General features: G+C 38.8%; 1 protein-coding gene across 6 annotated transcripts in view; it reads left to right on the forward strand.

Annotated features, from left to right (window-relative positions):
• Nucleotides 1–21213, forward strand: part of MYO3A (myosin IIIA) — a 126871-nt gene that overhangs the window by 19708 nt on the left and 85950 nt on the right. For all 6 annotated transcript variants that reach the window (XM_056337171.1, XM_056337172.1, XM_056337170.1 and 3 more), the window contains exons 4-5: nucleotides 18028–18132; nucleotides 18896–18995. In XM_056337171.1, coding sequence (XP_056193146.1) covers nucleotides 18028–18132; nucleotides 18896–18995 — 205 coding nt within the window. The remainder of the gene's footprint in view (nucleotides 1–18027; nucleotides 18133–18895; nucleotides 18996–21213) is intronic.

Below are 21213 nucleotides of genomic sequence, written 5' to 3' on the forward strand. Positions count from 1 at the left end.
AGAGGCTAATCAGATTTGAACTAGGTTCAGGTAAGTGGCTGAGATATAATTTTGATGCTAAAACTAACCAAGTAGCTAAAAAGACTACACTACTGTAAAAGGTTCTTGACAGATTTTAGTCCTGAATACTTGAATTATCATAAAATTGTCAGACCTCATAACTTACCACCCGTTCTGAATACTGGAAAAGACCTTGGATGGGTTTATGATGAGATTATTGCAGTCTTGGTGTGAAATATTCCACTTCACCTTCCATCTGTTTTCCAAAATGAATCTATTCTTATGTGACTTGGTACCTGTTGAAGCTACTCTCAAATTCTAGGATAAGATAGTTGGTCATTCCATTTTTAACTGAAATTAGCATTTCATTTACTACTTGCTGTAAGGTGTATGTCAATAATGAGGCTCTAGATGTTCATGATCCATGTTGAAGGTATTGTCCTCTGACTAGAAATCATTAAACCGGATGGCTATCAAGAAGTATTTACCTACAACTAAATTGAATTTGGAGCTGACCTGTTGCTGTGGGTCATCTGACAGGTTCCATGTCTGTAAAAGCCAAAACTAGTTGCTTCAGAATAACGGAAATAAACCGTTACAGAATAGTCCTGGGTAAACATGACATTTCTTCTGAATCTCCTCACTTAAGTGCCTAATAGCATGTGTCTTCATAGAAAGTTTTTTTTCCATTTTGAAGTAAAATTCCTCAACGTTCGGATTTCATTTTCTCTGTTGTATTTCTCTGTCTCTGTGCTAATGTGCATGTTACCTAACTGATCTTGTAAAGCATTTTGAAGTTGCAGTGCTGCGAGCTGGAAATATGTTTCTGAGAGAATAGGAACTATTGTTCATTATTTTTTTCTTTTAAAAAAACAAATACTTTTTTTATATAATAAATTTTCAAGAGAGATGTAGTCAACTTCTTACTTTGATTTAACCTTTCAATGTAGATCTAATCCGTTAAAAATGTGCGTAATGCTTACTCAGAAAAATAAACAACCTTTTTGTGTAACACTAGTTCTGCATGTGACACTAGTACAGTATTTATAGAAGTGTAAAGTTACTGTGTTGTGTTCATCTTAACACGAGGACCTAAATTTGAGACTAGTATAGAATGTAAATTTTAACAATTAAAAAGTAGAGGAAAGCTAGTAATACGAGAGCTTTTAGCATCGCTAGCATTTTTTGGTAATAAAGCAACCTAACTTTCTTGGTTCAGCATTTTTAAGGAAACCACCTACGGGAATGAAAATGAAACAGGAATACATCTGTATGGAATAACAGTACTCTTGACTCTCAGTTCAGAAATGCCCTTCTCTCTGTAGGCCGTACTCAGACAGGCTGAACATCTGCTCCTGTGTGGATACTGTTCTAATCACGGTTGTGATAAAGAATATTGCTGGAAGGAGGATTCTTGTCAGGTGTATTAAGCTTTGTCACATGTGTCCAGAGATGGAGGCAGAAAGAAACTGGCCTATTGAGTCTGTGTTGAAAACACTTGAGTTTTATACTTGGGATGAATCAGCTTAGCAGTTTCATGTTAGCAGACGTCAGCATGGTGACACTGCTAAGGCAGAGCATGCTATAGTCCATTTCTTTCAGCTCTGGATGTTAGTTCAGAAGGGAATAGATCTGAGGTAGTTGGAAATAAGCTGATGGAAGATGGAGCAGAGAGGTAAATCATATCAGGCCCTACAGGTGAGCAGGTAGGTCAAGGGCAGGTAGGGTCAACAAGTGGCACAGCCCTTGCCTGAGATCTGGTGCAAAGAACAACTTAGTTAAGACTGAATGAAGGCTGAAAATGCCACAGCAAGGTAAATGGTAGGTGTCACACAGCTTTTACTTGCTACCATAAGCCAGAGGCCAAGAATCATCATGCAACATATTTCTGTAGTTCATTTCCTACACAGATAAGGTAGAACTTTAAGCATCTCAGTCCATTTTCAAAAGACACATAGTTATACATGCCATGTTTGAGATGGATTTGGGTTTGTGAGTCACATAAGTGTGTTTTATCATTCTCTGTGTATTTTTATAGGAAATAGTGGGTACGTGAATTATTTTTATAGTAAAAAAAAATATTCCTTTAATGAGTTAAAACTTAGCTTGATAGGGGGAAAAGTTTGGATGGAGTGACTTCCCACTCCAAAATACAGTTTCGTAGTATTAAAGCATTTTGCAGAAACCTCTCATTTCTAGAGAGGTGAAATGCCAAGAAATTATAGAAATACACTCCTTTGTGCTGAATGTCAAGAAGACTGACAAAGCAGGTTTTTTAGGTTTTTTTGTTCTAATGTGTAGGTGAACATTTTGAACATTTGCAGTGCCTTGTTGAGCTGGACCAGTGCTCCATGTAGTGCAGCATTCTGTCTCCTGTGGTGGCACTAGAAGATGCTGTTTAGGAGTCTGTCCAATTTTTGCAGTCCATTTCCCTCATGCTCTCCAGCAACCATGATTGTTGTATTAAGGATGTCCCAGACTATTCTGTTTAGTATCTGTTTATGGACACACTAATCCTGATGGTGACACTGCCATGCTGTACAGTCACCTCTTAGAGCATGCAGGTTTAATTTTTGTTCCATCAATATACTTATTTCTATATATAATATTGCACATAGTAGAATATAATGTCTTTGTAACGTTATTCATTCTGACATTATGAAAACATTTCCAAATCTAAATATTTTTTTTAGCAATTCACCATTACTGTTATCAAAATGTGCCTGGGCACAGCACAGTATGATAAGCAGTACAGTAGGCACCGAAAGCAAAAAGCAGCCACTAACAAGCACTAGACTCTAATGTACAGTAAGGCAAGCAAGCCCCATGGCAAGCACAGAAACTTGCCAATTAATAGCTAAACACCAATAAGAGCTATAAATTAGAACTAGCATGTTCTAATAAAATCTGTCGTTATCTTGAACCCTTTGAGCCCCACGTTTGGTGCCAAAAAGTGCTGTTGTGGTTTAACCCCAGCTGGCAACTAAGCCCCACGCAGCCGCTCGCTCACTCCCCCCACAGTGGGATGGGGGAGGTGATCAGAAGAGTAAAAATCAGACAGGTCGTTGGTTGAGATAAAGACAGTTTAATAGGTAAAGCAAAGCAAAACAAGGAATTCATTCACTGCTTCCCATGGGCAGGCAGGTGTTCAGCCACCTCTGTCACATGTAACGGTTCGCGAAGACAAAAGCCATAATGCCAGATGTCCCCCCCTTTCCTTCTTCCTCACCCAGTTTATATACTCAGGATGACGTCATATGGTATGGAATATCCCTTTGGCTACTTTGGCTCACCTGCCCTGGCTGTGTCCCCTCCCAGATTCCCGTGCCTCTCCAGCCCTCTCACTGGCAGGGCCCAAGGAACTGAAAAGTCCTTGACTTGCTATAAACATCACCCAGCAACACCCAAAAACATAGATGTGGTATCAGGGTTGTTCTCACACCAAATCCAAAACACAGCACTGCACCAGCTACCAAGAAGAAAATTAACCCTATCCCAGCTGAAACCAGGACACCAGCTCTCACGTTAAGAAGTACCTTCACAAACAGTATTCCAGTAGCTAGTGCAGTCTGTACATGTGCTGGCTGTGCACAGTCCAGGCTGAAATGAACCTGATTCATCTTTGTTCTCTTGTAGAACCTTTTCTTATTCTAGTGTAATCTTCATCAGATGTGTCACATGGGAGTGTAGAATAGCTTGGAACCAGCTTCTCTGAAGCCTTTTTCATTCCCTCAACCTTTTAACATAGGAAAATAACTGCATTAAATAAATCAGTAACTTGTGTCATTCTGCATTGTTGCAGGCAAAGCGGTATGCTTTGAGTTTGATCTTCTGGGTGTTTCTTGATGTTAATTGAACCTGCTAACCAGATACTGATAACTCAAAAGAATTGCAGAAAGATTATCGTGGAGGTTTATTGTGATTCAGCTGGCAGCTGTTTGCTAATATAAAATTTGACTGAAGTGATTCAAATTTGCTACTTCAATCTTCTGAAGTTAACAAGAAGAGGAAAAAATTTAAATGTACAAATATCTAAATTGTGTTTTTTAAATCCTTGGCACTCTTCTATTTTTGTCACTTTTTTTCAGAAAGAGCTGTATCATTAAACCCAGTAAACAGAAGCTCTCAGGAGTCTGAATTAAACTACAACACAGAGAATTGTAGTGCATCAGTTCACCTGGTAGTCTTTTGGCAAGCACAGATTAAGTACAAACCTATAGCGTGGATTCCATTTAATCAGTGAGGACACTGTAATGTATAGGTAGCTCCGTACAGAAAAAAAAAAAAAAAAGGTATGAAGTGCCAGTGTACCAAACTGCCAACCTGCTGTACCAGGGTAATGACAGTCCATTGCTACTAGATTACATCTGTTGGCTTGCCTGACCTGGAAAAGCTTGCACACCTAGCCAAAATGGTTTGTAACAGGATAAAGAACTGAGAGAGAACCTGTCTAATGGAGGCTGTTGCTGTGTGATGAGCACAGAGAGCAAACCAGTGTAGTTCCCACTCAGATACCAATTACAAGGGCAATTGCAATTGTCTGGTGAGTCACATAAAATGAATGTATAACAAGCTGAGATCCCCTGATACGCTCTATTCTGATTTTGTGCAGATCATTTAGAATTACCATTCTTGAATTTGCACGGAGATGGAAAGCCCGGCACAATGTGTGGAGTATCAGTTACTCACTCCTTTCCAGTTCTAAAAGTGAGCCTTCATAGGAGAGAGTTACATCAAAGCTTTAAGCCAAACAGAACAGATTTTCAAATGGAGGACCAAGGGGATAACAGAAGTCAGTTGTGACCTCAAGCAGTTGCAAGCATTTGTCAGCGTTGTAGCGCAGGAGAGTTACTAAGGAGGATTTGAAGGAAGATAGTGCTGTGGTTTGCTCCTTCAGAGCAGAAAGGAAAACATGTTGTGCCTAGAGTTACCCAGTGATGGATGCCAGCACTGTGAGCTGATCAGGGGTAGGAGAAGATCTGTTGCTGCCTAAGGAAAGATACTAGGACAGCTGTGGGTTTTGACAGTAGAAGCAACTAGTTCATGTTTGATGTGATTGGGAAGGGGCAGCCAACACAAGGGTTCACGGGAAGAATGGCGTGGTCAGAGGTGGCCAGTTAGGGATAATTGCTCATAAGGCCCAGAGAAGAAGGTGTTACAGTAACTCCTGGGTAGAATGAATAATGCTGAACAACAAACACAGCTGCGCTGCTGTGTCTGGCCTGGAGTGCATTTGCTGTGCTGTATCTTCTGTTTGAAGAGAGAAGTTTAGCAAATCAGATGCTTCCAGATGTTCGCAAATGCTAACTGGTCGTAAAGAGAGCCCTACAATTCATGAAATATGTATACGTTTTCCTCACAGACTCATAAATGAAAAGTGACAGCACAATTTACATATGTGTCAGGTAGAGAAAAATGAGTATAATTAATGCCCAAGTCTTGAGTGGCTAATAATCTTGGATCCTTCACTGACCTACTATACATGGAAGTTTCTGATCATGTTGCCTATTCGACATCACATGTAATTCTAATATATGGTGAAACTCACTGGAGTGCATCCTTCTTCTTTAAACAACAAAAATTAAAAATAAATCCTTTGTTATGTAATGTCTTCTGTACAGAATATATTTATCTAAAGAAATACCGGTCTCAGCAGGTCCGGTTGCCTTGAGGAATGGAGATTCTTTTTCTGCTAGGGAGTTGAGATACTAACAGTGCAACTCTAAGTTGCAGTGTAGTTTCCTGTAAAAGGGAAGCAACCACTGTCCAAAGATATATATTGGTATTTTCCTTTTTAAAAAAGGGGGCTGAAATAGCCAGAAGCACAATATGGATTTCAAGGATCAGGACAACTGTAACACCCCCACATGGTCAACAGAATGAGACTTTTCACATGACACTGCTCCTTTTGTGCATCCAGACACAGACTGCCACTTTGGAGTGCTGTTTCTGCCAAAGCAGGCTGGGCACGGAAAAGAAAAGCTCAGAGCAAGGCGGGTGGGTCTGTCCTTGTCTCTTGCTGAGTTTTCCAGTGCCATGTAAGACTTCTGATGGCCAGCAGAAAAGCATGTTTGTCTCCATTAGCTTGACCCCTTTCCTTTCTCAGATAACAGTGTTGTCACTATGGCATCTGTTGGTGCATGGAAGAGGGAGAGAGGAGTTGCTGTCAGTGTTGCAGAGCAGCTAAATGCTTGTTTTTGATGTGGAAAGGCATTTGGCTGTAAAAATCTGCAGCCTGCAGGAAGGCTCAGAGCCTGGGGAGAAGCTGATCATGCAATCTCGTTGGGACATTGCATGGTGGGAGTGACTTAGACTAGCGTATCTGAAGTTTAGCAGGCAATTTTCTGTCATTGAGGCTGTTGGGACTTCAATTGTTGGACTCTATTCGAATGAAGTTTTTTGTCTTTAAAAAGTAATAAAATTGTAAGAAATAAGTAGGAGTATGGGAACTGGAGTTGTTCTTATGCTGTGATAGTTTTGGCAAGAGCGGGAAAATCCAAATTCAGTGACATACATTTTTCTCTGAGGCCTCTCTGAGTTACAAGCACTGGCTGAAGTGAGTCCCACAGGAATCTGTGGGAATGCCTAGAAGCAGGACCCAGCAGTCTCATTCTGGCTTTCAAAGAGGTGAGCCTACCTGAGATAAACTAGAGACATCGCTATCTCAGTTACTTCTCTTTTCCATAAAATAGAGGATCTTGTGGTATGTACAGATGAATAATTTATTTAGGATTTTCCTTTGGCATGTTTACAGTATGCTTTTGTTAGATACAGCAGGATACATTTCCATCTAAGGGTATAAAGGCAAATTTGTGGGGTTTAAAAAAGCTTTGGATGGAAGTTGTTCTGTATAAAAGAATATATGATAAGAGTTATAATAAGAAAGCAGATATGCACCTTTTTTTTTATATGGGAGATTTACTGTAAAACAATAATCTTTCAGGAAACTAGCATAGTGGAAAATAACTAGTCCATTTGGGTTTTATGGAGCTGGGGCTGGGGGAAGGGAATTGTCATTTGTCTGAGTATTATCAGGTATTTCGAAATGACATATATAGAAGAAAAATGAAACAATTGAAAATTACTTTTTCATATTTCTCAACATGGGTCATTTTTCAGTAATGTCTGGTTATGAGTGCTCCATCCAGACTAACACTGAATATTTTGATCCATTACATGCCAGAATCAGCCTTGATTTCTCCATTTCTAGTGTGCCCCTCTTTGCTTCCTAATTATAGTAGTTTTTCACTCTTGAATTATATCCTGTTTTCTCAAGATCAAAGATGTGTGGCTATCATTTGATGCTTCAAACTTTTAGTAAATACTCGTAATTTCTCTGCTTGATGAGTATTTCGTATTACATTGTGGTTTGCACAGTCCGCATCTTTGAAACAACTGGTGAGCATATGTTATGGCCCCACCTTCCCAGAGAATACTGCACATAAAAAAAGCTGGTTCGGAATAACCTCTAACAATTTTGGCACCATGAAGTAAAGCAAAGCCAAGAAAAAAAACCCCAGAGTTTTACCACTCTACTGTGTAATTAAATAACATGTGAATACTATGCCTCTTACATTCTAATATTTAACATCCTTTGCTTTCTGTATGTTTTATTTTTGATCACATCTTTACTAAAGATGTGAGGTTACTTAAAAAAAAAACCAACCAAACACCAAAATAAAACACCAAAACCAAACCCCACATTTGCATAGCTTTTAGTTAAATCCCAGATTACCAAACCTCCTTTAGCTTTATTGTGGGGTGGCATCAATCATTGTAAGAATGCTTAGGCTGAGGCTTGTCTCTTTTTACTTCAGACATCTGAGAGTTAAATGCTTAAGTTCAGGTGTGATAGACAACATAATTGTGCTGTGTTTGTTCTCAGTTTTCATGTTGGGTCCCTTTTTAAAGAGGGTGACTGGAGCAAATGGACTTGTCTGTAGGGAGAGCTGTCTCCTCATCCTTCTTTGTTGGGCAGAGAGGGCTGGAGGCTGCAGGCTATGGGAGAAGAGTACTTAGCAAGGAACAAGAAGCCGAGACATGCAGAAAGCAGCCAGCCAAGTGTCAGCAATAACAAAAACAAAAGTTTCCTGGGCTCCAGAAAAGAGGTCAGTGTGTTGCAGTTCAGAAAGCTGCTGACTTTGCTAAAACCAAACCCTGGAATCAAGGAACTACCTTGCACAGATGCAGTGAGCAGGGAGAGATTGGTTTACGGGGCACTTTAATTTCAGTTCTCTCTGGTCTAGTCTTTCTGAATTAATCATTCCACTAGTTTATTGGAAGAAAAAAAAAAAGTCTTTTGAGTTTAGCATGCTTTTGGTTCTTCCAAAATTATCTTTAAGAATGTCCTGGAATGTCCTTCAGGATGTTCTTGCTGTGATAGGGTCCCATGACGGTTACAGAGATGCCATAGCTCCTTTTATAGTCACCAGAGAGAGACAGGCAGCTCTGTGAGCAGTGAAGCTGACCTGTCCTGCACACTCCTGTGACAAGTGGAGTTGCTTTTTGGCTGTGTGTTTCAGCTTCACTCCTGTAAAAGGAGCCTTTAGAGAACCCCATTGTTTGGATCTGTGCTTCCCCAACTGTGCTTTCAAACTCAGTAGGGAAGATTTCTATTGCAGTAACTTAAATCACAGTGAATTATATTGTCTTCATGTAGGAGCACAGACATAAAATGAATTATGCGTAGTGTGGACATGATAGTACTCGGAACTACTGTCTGAGCCCCAAATCATATAGAAATAATTCTATAAAAGAGGAAGGTGCTTTGAAATATTTCTTAATTGGTGGAGTCAACAAAACCAACATGGTTGTGAGCAGGCAATAAACGCTGTGAAGGGCTCGCTGTTACCACAGGCTGCCCTGTTTGCTTACAAGATTCTGCGTGTTTTCCAGCACCTCAGCTAAGTTTGCAGCAGTCAAGAGAAATACTTCTGTTGACATTGTTGATCCCAAACTTAGGCCCTACTTTTTCTCCCTAGCCAAGTGAACGGTTTTGCGCTGTAAATGCTATTTTTACCACTGCTTCTTGTGTATAATGATGAATTGCACTAAGTTTTCTGTATCAAAATGTTCTGTCTTGTTAAGCTGCCTCTTGCATTTGCTCAGAAAGTGCTGGGCTCTTCTGCTGACCAGTGCCTTTTAGTTTTGTAGTTAGGTTAGCTCTGATTTTGAAAAATTATCCTTCCATTTATTTGATTTTTTAAAAATTACAGCTGTCTTATGCTGTTGCCGGGCTGTGAAGCTGTAGTTGAAGCCCCTTCAGAATTTCTGTTTGTATTTGAATTATCTGGTGGTTTAGATCTCAGTTGCTTTACACAGCACTAAAAGCACTTCAGCTGTATACTTTTTTAGGGAGATGTGGACAGGTGATACATTAATTTCTTCATTAGCAACTTTGTAAATGTATTGTATCATAACATAAATACTGTGAATTATGGGGTGGTGCAATATGAAGTTTGTGTCAGGAACAGCTAGCAGGGGGATTCAGCTGGGCTTTGCCTGGTAAACCTCTTGTATAGCACTGTCACCTATTTCCTTTTTTTTTTTTGTTTTGCTAGAGACAAAACAATATTAACAATATTAAAAATGTTTTAGAACAGAAATAATCATCCTTTGAGGGAATGACTTCTTTTTCTTTTTGTCTATGTAAAGCCTAATGTCTTCATTCAATTATGCTGAGTTTGAAAGAAGAAATCTCTAAGAATACAATATTGGCATAGATGTGGCTTTTCCATTTTGACAGTGGTGTGGGGTAGACATATCTATGTCCTGACTGAGAAAGATAAGAGGCTGTGAAGGCCAGCACTGCGTAAGATAGAATAGGCAAACTTCTTCTGGCTGGCTGTCTTGTCAGCGTGTGTACGTGACAGAAAATAAGAAGTTAAAAGCCAAACTGAAAGTGAAGAAATCAGAAGCAGCAAACAAACACGCGTGAGGCTGTGACTAACACAGCCCTGGAGGTGCTAGATGATGTAAGAGAGCAAAATTATAAATACCACATGATTTGTGATCACTGAAACTAAATAACTCAGGAAGGATGTCTGTTTCAGTGATGCGTTTCATTCACGCTAAACTGAAAGTATGAATCAACTTTACCTAAAACCACAGAGCATTTCAATGGTTTCTTTTGGTTATGGGTTATCTTGTACTGTTGTTAGGAAAACAGGAGCCACAGTGCACATCTTTGTTCCATTTGAGGTGAAATCAAAACTGTGCTGCACAGACAGGAGTGGTGTATTGAACCACTTGGTCTGTTGAAGAAGCTGATGTAGTTCCCTGTAAGTCTTCACAAGGATCTTCAAGTGTTTGTGGTAGGCGTTAGGTGCTGTCAGTGGAACGTGCTCTTTGGCGGTAGTATTTGTGAAGACATGTCACACCATAGGCAGAAAATAGGAGTTAATCTGGTCAAAGGTGGCCCTGTGTGACAGCCAGGATTGTGAGATGGACAGTCCATCAAGTTCTATTTTGGAGACAGATGGCAAAGAAAGTGATTCTTGAAATGGCTCTATCAGATTGATTCTGTTCTGATAGAGAAGATAAGATGAAGGAAATTTGAGGGAAAAAGTCCCCAAAATAATTGTGTTCACTTTCCTGAGGAAAGGAAGGACAGTGGAGCAGCAGAGTAAGGATAGTGGGTTTTAGAAGAGTATGCTTCACCCAGCTTGGGGAACTGGTAGGTACCTGTGCTAAGGAAAAATAGTGTAAAAAATGCAGGAAAGCAGGGTAGCTGGCAGTTGTTGAAAGACATTAAACACACAACAGCAAATTAGGTGATGCAGAGAAAATATGAAAGCACAGCAAGAGACAAATAAGAGTGCATCAGGGTTTGCTTCTTTTAATATTTCAGAATGCCTTCAAATAGGAGAAACAAAAATGCGCAGCTAAGGCACAGGCATGTAAGGGTAAGCTCAGAAAGGCTAATGTGGAGAGTGGTAAAGACAAGATTATGTTACTAATACAAGAGAGAAATGAGATACAAGAATCTCTAAGGCATGTCTTTACAAAGTGAGGAAAAACAATGACCTAGGGAAATACAGACCAGTCTGTTTAACTTTGTTACCCACAATTATTACAGAACAAATTAATAGAAACCTCTGTAGAAATACCCAGAACACAGTAATGTGGTAAGTGGTTGATTGGATTGGGCCAGAACAAATATTAATAAAATCTCATCTTTTAACAGGGTAACTGGTGTTACCTTGTTAACCTTGTTAAAGCAAGGAGAAAGCAATAGATGAGATGTGTCTTTTGTAGGGATTTGATGTGGTGCCATGTGACATTCTTGTGAGGAAAATGTGGAAATACAGAAACTTCACATAAACAACAAAGTGGATAACCTCTTTTTTGTAAAACTGGACTCAGTAGTTCACTTTTGGTCAGGGAGACTCTCAAGTGGGCATCTGCTTGTGGTCTGTTTCTCTTCATTAGTAACTTGAGTGATGAAATAAAGTCCACATTAAAAAGTTGGGAGTGGACACCTAGTTTAATTACAGGCATATTGGAGAACAGGATTATATTCACAGTTGTGAATACCAGAGATATTTTTTTGATCAGAGGGGGAAAAAAAAAAATCAGTAGATACATGCAAAGTACAGCTATCCGTAGGAAAAAAATGGGACATAGCTGATCAGGCAATGGGACTGCAGAAAGGGATTCTCTGCAAAGTAGAGAGTGTTCTGTTCTGTTAAGCTTTTCAAGCTAAGGCTTGCACAGGAATCCTGTATGCAGTTTGAGGCAAAATGTGTCACAAACATCAGTGGCAAATTGCAGGCAGTCTAAATTTAGAAAACATGGATGATTTGAAAAGGTTACAGCAACTAACTTTGTACAGCCTAAAAAAGAGAAAAATCATATATCATGACAGTAGTCTGACAGAGATGATGTTAAATAGAGAATAACGATAATTTATTATCAAAGCCTACTGTAGGGAATGGCAAAACTAAAGCAGTTTTATTGGAAGCAAAAAAGATTCAGGCTGGATAGTGGGAAAAATGCTTTAACTATTGGGCTAGTGAAACACAGGAACAGGCTGCTTGGAAAGACTGGTCTCCCTTACTGGGAGATTTTTAGGAGCAGATTAGACAAATATCTGTCAAGGACCACCTGAAAGTACCAGATCTCTACACAATGCAAATGCAGTGAACTAATTTCTTGAGGTCCCTTTTATGTTTCTGTAGTTCTATGGCAACACAACAGCAACAAATAAGAATCTTTTGCTCTTACAGCAGTTAGTACTAAAAGGAAGGTACAGTTAGCTCAGAGGCTGGCAGTGCTGCTGTACAGCATGCTCACTGGAACAGGTCAGATTATTGATCTATTCTAAGAACAGAAAAAAGTAGGGATTAGTGCCTGAGATGCTTTTAGCATTCTTATGTGCGGTAACATTAAAGCAAGGTTGGACAATGCAATTTTTTCATAACTATCATTCATGCATGCCATAAGTTGTGCACATGTGATGTGCTACCCAGTCATTTATGTCTGTGCAGCCTGTGAAGATGGGCAACGTAGTAATTGTAGTTGCCCTGCTGTTTGCATCCAAGCTACTGAAATAAGATGAAAGCACCTTGACAACTGCAGGATGCAAGCAAATGTTACCTGACAGCTTAGTACTGATGCATGAATCAGGAGCAGTTGGATGATTAAAAGCTGTAATAGCCCTAATAAAAATGCAACTGATAGTTTTCTTAAAAGCAAAGCTGATACTGAATCCTTATTCAGTGGCCATCAGCATCGTGAAGAGCTGAAGAGAGAAATGTATCAGCCAGGGCAGGTGAAGAGTAAGACCCACAAAGAACACCTGCATGACTGTGATGTGATGGCAATCTCAACTGATACTTCCTGTGTTAAGGTCATGCTGTTTTATAAATCTCTTGCTGAAGATCGCTTTGCAGTAGCACAGGGTTGTGGCAGATGGGTGGGTGGGGGAGTGTGTGTCATCCCCGTATGAGTCTTTGCCTTTTGAGTGCCAGAAAATCATAAAAGAGGAGCTCTTTGCTGCCACTGTAGAACAGTCATAAGCACCTCTTCTGATACAGCTATGTATGGCCATCAGAGCTGCAGCCCTTTCAGGCAGATTTTTCACATGGATCAAGCCTTCTATCAAATTATTCTTTCCCTTGATCTGAGTACGCAAGATTTTCTTTCAGGCAGGTTTTCAACATGGATGGATCAAGCCTTTCAAATTATTCTTTTCCTTGGTCCGAGTGTGCAAGATTTCCATAGTCCTTTCACCCTGTTTCTGCTATATAAATATCCAAACTAGGGACTGAATATTTTAAAATCCAAATATTATGAATCATAGAAAATTATATCTTGGAAGGAAACTTGGGAGGTCATTTGGTTCAGCCCCCTGCTTGAAGATGATTAAATTCAGTGTTACAGGTTTGCATGGGGTCTTTTCCATTCAAGTTTTGAGTATGGAGATAACACAGACTTGCAGGGTAATCTGTTCCAGTGCTTAACTACTCTTGTTGGAAGATTTTTCCTTTATGTCCAGTAGAAATCTACTGTCTTGCAGTTGGGGATTGTTGCTTCTCTTCTTTAGCTGTGTGCCTCTGGGAAGCGTCTGTCTCTGTCTTCTCCACCCCTTTTTAGGTATCCTGAAGGGTTCTCTTTACCTCCCTTTTAGTTGCTTGTGTTTGCAGATAATATTTGCATTTTGTCAGCGCAGGCACCAAAAATACTGCCAGTAAAGAAAATTCCTGTAGATCACAAGGGAACAATAGAAGAAGTGACTAACATTAAATTGATGAAAATTGCTTATGTACAAAGTTATCAAGGTGGCATTTCGAAATAACGTCCTTGTGGGAGGTTCACTGATATCTTCCTTTATTGTGCCTCATAGGCTGGGTATTTATAAGAGTCTCTCTTTCTACATTAAGTTTATTCAAAGCTTAAAAGACTATTTTCATCCTTTGTTGGGGAATTGCAGCCTTTGGAGACTTCAAAAAACAGTTCAAACTCAAGGGCTTTGGTTTTACATGTATTTCACATACCAAAGTATGTGGTATAAGAACCAAACTGAGAAAGTCCATTCAGTTTACACCTTCCACTACTTGTGCTGCCAAACTTGAGCTAACATGCCATCAGCACTTCTCCCATACCAGATTTTTCTCCTGGGATTACTAGTTGCTTATAATAGGTATTATAAAACTGATACAAACCACAAGAAATGTGTCTGTGTATACAAGAGAGAATGTGTGTGTGTGTTTTGAGTGTGAGAGGGAGAAACAGAATTATTACTCTCTCCTCCCAGAAGGGCTCATGTCTCATGACAGGTTGAAGGACATTTGATTTGGTGAGTTACTTTGACATTTAGGGTAGGAAGCAGCCTCGTGGCACAGCTCGGGTAGACACATAGCTTCTACTGTATGTCATGTCTGTGTCCTGAGTTCTCCACATGTTTATTGTTTTCTGCTTATAGTACCCCTCATCAAGGTATTCTGAGGAGATTTTACCAAATGATGTGAAGTAATGACACAGACTGGTTAGCTATTTGACCATGTGTGTTCACGATGCTTGCAACAAAATAATAGCTACTAGCACCTTTCTTCTCTAGATGTTTCACTGAAAACTAGAAAGATCTTTTTAAAAAGTTATCTCTGTTGCCTTCATGATTTCTTGTCATCGGAGCATCACAGTTAGCTTAACTTAAACACAGTAACTTTGGTAAGAGGCTACACAAGTTTTTTACTGTGGACAGCATACTGCTAAGAAGCAGCAGAGATCATGATTGTAAGCTGCAATATTTAACAACACCCAAGGACACTTCCAGTCTGGCATTACTGCTAAATAACGTTTATCCCATAATCTCTCATTGAAGGACTGTATGAGTTAAGGAAATGTGATTTTATTTTTATTTGTTTTATGGTTTGGCATTTTTTTCCCTTTTAAGTTTTTATGTCATGAAGTAGATCCTGGTCTACATCCCCAAGTATAATTTATCTTCCTGTCTACTCAGATTCCCAAGCCAGCATGGTCAAGAACTGCACTGGGCAGGAGTGCTGTAGTTTTCTGTAGCTGCTTCTTTTGAAAGGGAGGAGAAGATCCTGAGATCTTCTTGTTATGAGAGGGACTTTTTATGTGTTTATGATAAGCTTGCATTGAACACATAGGCAATTTGATAGCCTGAGTCAGAAGAAAGAATCACCGTTTGAACTTTAGTTATGTGTATGGTTATAGGGACATGTGACAGCTTCATCTGCAAAAACCAGGCAGTAGAAAGGTGAGTGCAACATTTTACCCATAAGGACTTGCTTAGCCTGTAGAAAAATAGAACAAGATTAATACTAAAGTGTGTCGTCATTGTCGTCATCATTCCCCGCCTCCTGCCCCAGGCAGCACAGAGCACACACAGTGTCTGCCGTAATCTCCTTTTCTAATTGTAGGTGTATTCCAATAATCCCTTTTCCTCCTTATAGCTGCTTACATTCTAATACTTAGCCTTTTTTCGCCTCTTACTCCTGTGCTGGTGGTCTCAGAAAAATACAAGTTGTCTGATATACGTAAAAGTAGAAATCTTTGAGACAGAAGTAGCAAAAGCGAAGTTGCCCTGTGTGGACAACAACCAGCAGGTATGAAATCCTCAGCTGAACTCTGCCTAAGCAGTCACCATGCCTTGGGACTCAGTGGAGGATTTCCATGGTGGTGTGGGTGATTTCTGTTTTTTTTTTTTCTTCAAGACCTGCTTAGCTGACCTTTTACATATCCAGGTTCAGTTTTGATTTGATCTAAAATAACCACAGTTTTAGTATCTTACTTTACCTGATATTTTAGAGAAGTTTTATCTTATAATACAGGTATTTATCTTGTAATAGGGTTTTATATCTTATGAAAGGGATAAAGCAGCATGTTTAAGAAAGCAAAAATTAACATTGTAGACCCAGGCAAATACATTCAGTCTTGCCTTTCCTGCCTAAACATTGAAAAAGGTGATTTCTGAGGTATAGTTTCTTCCTTCTGCCCCGTACAAAAAGAATATATTCTTTTCTGGATTAGTTTTCTTTACCTTGAAGAGAAATACTAGCAGATACCCAGCTCTGTAAAGAAAACAGGAAAAGATCCGTCTATAAGAAGCAAAAACTTACTACTAGATAATGAAGAAAAATAGTTTGAAGAGTATCATATGTGTAGTCTATTTCACAGTTGGTTTGTCACTTGTCAGACAGTTTTAGTGCCCTGAAATGCAAGTGCATTAAATTAACCAGAATTGTTATCATCCATTCGGTTTGATTAAACATGTCAGTGATGTGGCAAAGTTAAGACAATAGAGTCCCTGGAAAGATAATGTCATGGTAAAAAAAAACAAACCACAAACAAACAAAAAACCCCCACCCAAAACCAAAACCAAAAACCCCAACAACTAGAAAAAGTCAATGGAGAAGGCAGACCAGCATGGCTAAAGACAGTAAATTAAATCCTGCTTGGAAAACTGACCCTGATCCAGCAAAGGGCTTAATCTTGTAATTTAAACATGAGTTCTTCCTTCTCCAAGCATGCATGTTATCCCACTGAAGTAAGGGTAAGACTGAGTTCCAAGGTTGTGGCCGTAGAGCTCAGCATCTGTCAGACCAGAGCTTTCATTGACCTGATGGGGGACACATCTTGCAATAAGATGAATGGTATTTGTGTAGACATTCATGTTGTGCAAGTTCACTGCAACCCAGTGGTTCCAAAGGTAGTCAGAAAATTACTGTTATGTTTGGGTGCAAAGAGCTATAAAATGTTTTATACTGTAAGGTACAAATCTTTTTGTAATTGTACCACAGAAAAAATGTAGAGGTATAGAAGAACAGATTTAAAAATCATATACAAAAGTATCTCATGTGTGGAGTTCTGAGTTGAAAGGTTTTATTGATAAATTATGCCATTGGTCTGAATAGACTTCAAAATCTGTAGTCAAAAGGAATTCCTGTTTTGTGCTACATTGGTAAAACATATGGGTATTTTTTTTTCATATGAAAAGCTACTGGATGATGCAGTATGAAACTTGAAATTTGTTTCATTATTCTATTGGAAGCAGCTACGCCTTGACAGGCAATGGCTCTTCAATCAATGAATATTGTTAGGTGTGTTATGGATAGTTTAAGGGCTTAAGTACCAGTTTCACCTTTGTGGGGATGTAACTGCTACAGTTAGTCACTAAAGTTAGATTGCTGCTCCTTCCTGCGGAAAAATTGTAAGTGATAAAAACGAACATATGAAATATTACAGATTTAAACTAATCTGCTGGTAATGTGTGCTCACTAATCTTTTTAGAGAGCAAGGCCAAACTGCTTCCCATGTATATGGGACTGGTCAGGGGGTTGCGGGAGTCTAAGGACCATCCAGAGTAGATTGTGGCTCTGCATCTGGAACAAGAAGCTGACAGGGTTGATGCTACAAGGGCTATAATTAGTCTTACACCTGTGGCCCACCTTGTTTCAGTGGGAGATGAAACCTTTCTTTCCACAGTGCTTCCATAATCTTCCATGATGCCCATCCTTTGTGTATAACATCCTTGAACACTAGGAATTAAGTGTTGCTTGGCAAAGAGGGCAGCTTTCCTCTTGGAAGATTTTCTTGTTGGCGGAATTTCTCTGCTGCCTGTCTTCTGATGCCTTAAATCATTTTATGTTGTATGTAGCTTTTGTACCTGAGAATTGATGCTGTAATAATCTGCATTGCTGGTGAGTTGCACATGATGAATACAAGAAGCAATTAGCGTGACCCACAGAACATGCCTTCACAGCACATTTATTGCACTATAAGCTACTTCTGTTTCAGTGAAAAGCAATCGTGTATATAGGTAAACAGACTGCTGTACTTGTGTTTGGGCAAGAAGAATTAAATGCAGAAAGTACTGGAAAAAATTGGCAAAAGTTGCTGTGTATGTTGTTTGTAAAAATGGTAGACATAAGGACAAATTTATGGTTTGCCACTTCAATAGGAGCTGATTTGGCTATAAATATGAGAACTACTGAAAACTAAAACCAGATGGCCACTCCAACGCTTAATTTCTTTTCATATTCCCCCAATGTTTTGTAGCTGTGCAACGGTGGATCTGTGACTGATCTCGTAAAAGGATTTCTGAAAAGAGGCGAAAGGATGAATGAACTTATAATTGCTTACATTTTACATGAAGCTCTGATGGTAAGATAATCTCTCAGTGAAAGGACAGTCAACATTCAGCTCATATTTTTTTCTTTGAATGTCCCCACTAACATGGCTCACTAGCTTGTATTGTAGCAGTGTTTAATGAAATCAAGGTAATGTGTAATTTAGATGGTTCTTTTTGAACAAGCAAGGTAAAGAGCAATTAATCTGTTTGTTTCATTATTAAAAGAATTAATTTGAATTTCTGACCATTATTAATTTCCTTAGTAAATACAGTTCTGCATCACAATCACTTTTCTTTTGAGAAATAGCAGAAATATATCTTCAATTTCTTACGACTAGCTCCAAAATATTTTTATAGCAAGATGATCAACAGATCTAGTGAATTCAAACACTGCTACAAGAATATTTTTGTGGGTAGTCAGGCTCAAGTATCTTTATTTTTCATTTTTTTTTAACTGGAATTTGATATTCTGCAGTGAAATTTAGGCCTTAGTAGTTTTCTGTGAGTTTATACTCTAAAGGTATAATATATAGTGTAGATTTATAGTGCTTTTTTCTGCTTTTATCTTAAAATTTCTATTTGACATAAAGTGAAGCAATTAAAAAATACCTATTGGTCATGGGGTATGCCAAGTGTTTTTCTAGTAAGAATGACATCTCTGTGGATTTGGGTTAAAAAAAAATAATATCTGGTGAAAGTTTTTTCATACTTTTCTGCTACCTTTTTGTTTCTGCAAATGTAATACAGAGGACAGAGCTGTTAGTAAAAAGTTCTTGTTTACATCCCACCTTCCAGGGACTTCAACATTTGCATGAAAACAAAACTATCCACCGTGATATTAAGGGAAATAATATCCTTTTGACCACTGAAGGAGGAGTCAAGCTTGTGGATTTTGGTATGTTATGTTTCCTTATATATACAAAATAAAATAGAGTAAAGAAATTGGAAAAGATTAATTATATTAATTTTTTATGAAGTTTTAATTAAAATTCACTTGGAAAACGAAAGTTACTTTTTAACTTGATAGAAATAAAATATTCACAGACTTGGTGTTTTTACAGCTTTGGAAATTCTGGCATGGCTAACAAATTGAAGTTATAATGTGGGTAGTAACTACCAAATGCTTTGGGGCAGACATGGTAAGTGAAGTGGGAAAGCGGGTTAATAGGGTTCAACATCAGGTTGGTGTTTAGTTCCTCCAGGACCATGTGCTGATTCAGTGAAATTAGAAGCTGATAGGCAAAAGCTTCATGTTGTATATGAGAGGACTTAGAACTTACTAGGTATTGTGAAGAATGGGAGAGCTCCACCTCAATCACATACGCTTCAGTAGTTTGATTTGAAATGAAACAAGAGATACTACCTGAAGACAGTAGCAGGGGAGATGCTATACAGGTAATCCCCGCTTTCTGAAGTCTGGGAAGACTTACAGTTTTGGCAAGCCTGAACCTAAGAACTGACATTAATTGAGAAGGGTCTGTTCAAGGCTGTTAGGCCTAAAGTGATTCTTGAATGCTGTCATCTGGTTTTACCACATAAAGGGAAAAGCAAAGACACAGCTAAGTGGATGCAACCTCTTGTTTATTGGCCATACCACAGGGATTTGCCTTAAAAGTGTATTGACTGGTTTTTATGTAAGGAGGGGTATAAAAATTTGCAATGCTTGTTATTATGAACTGTTATCCTCTGGTAGCACGCTGTCTTCTGATGTTTAAATTCAATTTATTGATCACTACTTCACAGCATAGCAGACAAGTGTAATTATCATGTTTCCATTCAGCAGATGGAAAATATTTTTCCTTTACCCTCCTGTTTTGTTAATTGGAATTACTCAATTAGTACATAACAATTGCTTAAACTCATCATGAGTTTTTAACTCCCGTTAGTGTAGTGTCTTCCTGCCAGTAGATTGCATTTATGCAACTCTCATTACTTCACACACAGCCCCCCCCCCTCCTCCAACTACTAAAAAGCTAGGGTTGCTAGCTTTTCAGAAAATTCATATATTTATGTTCATTATTTCATGCCTCAGATAAAATCTTCCATTGAAAAGTCTCCAGACTTCCTAAATTATCTGCCATATACCTACTAGTATTTTCTGATAGTCTGGAAGTTTAATGTAAGGCAAGATCAATATCTTTGCCCACAGGTTTTTCAATGTGTTGTGGATACTAATTTTTTTAAGGTGCTGAAGGCAATTAAAGTCATAGAGGATCAATGCTCCTGAAAATTAATTCACTTATGCAGATGTCAAAACACAGAAGCTGTAGTGATGAGGATGTGAATTCTTTATTCCCCAGTTACTGCAATCTACTGATAAGGCTGTAATTGAAAAATAATCTTAAAATCTTGTAGGAAAAATTGTGATGCTGAAGCACAGATGAGAATGTGCACAAGAAACATACATAGATATTTATGTGGCTTGAAGAGGGGCCTATAATATCTGCAGTCCACCCTTTCAAAGGATGACTTTATATATATATATATAAAGAATATATAGGAACTGCACCTTAACTTAGGAAGAGATCAAAAGTTTCTCTGCCCCCCGCCCCCCCCCCCCCCCCCCCCAAGCCAATCTGAAGTCAATAATGAGTAGTTTCAAATGGGGAAAATTTATATAGACTTCACAAAATCATCAGGGAAGTCATGCCATTCACTCTTCAGGCTGATGTTTAAGGTATTCAGGTAGAATTTGGGAGATTTGTGTCTTCTACGTAGGAGGATTTAAATCCACATTAATCAGATTCCAGGAGTATTTTTTTAGCCAGGAATGTGAGTTGATCAAAATCTCTCATGTTGGTGCTGCTACAGACTGTTGTACATAAAATTTGTTGGATCAAGGACTGAAACTCATAGCCATCTTTTATTATATAAGCCTCTGAATCTGCGGGCTACAGAATGAGATAGACATGCAGGCACAATCTCCTTTTCTCCCAATAAATACTGAGTGGAAGCAAAATTTTTGGTTTAGGTTGAACCATTTATTACATTGTGCCAAACAAACAAACAGAAATAACCCAAATAATCACACAGCTCTTTCCAGCATGCACAGCTTTTCTGTTGTGGAGAGGGGAGCAGAGACACTGGATCAAGGAATACATCAACCACCAAAC

Source organism: Falco biarmicus, chromosome 4 (genome assembly GCF_023638135.1).
Source record: "Falco biarmicus isolate bFalBia1 chromosome 4, bFalBia1.pri, whole genome shotgun sequence".
Taxonomy (NCBI): domain Eukaryota; kingdom Metazoa; phylum Chordata; class Aves; order Falconiformes; family Falconidae; genus Falco; species Falco biarmicus.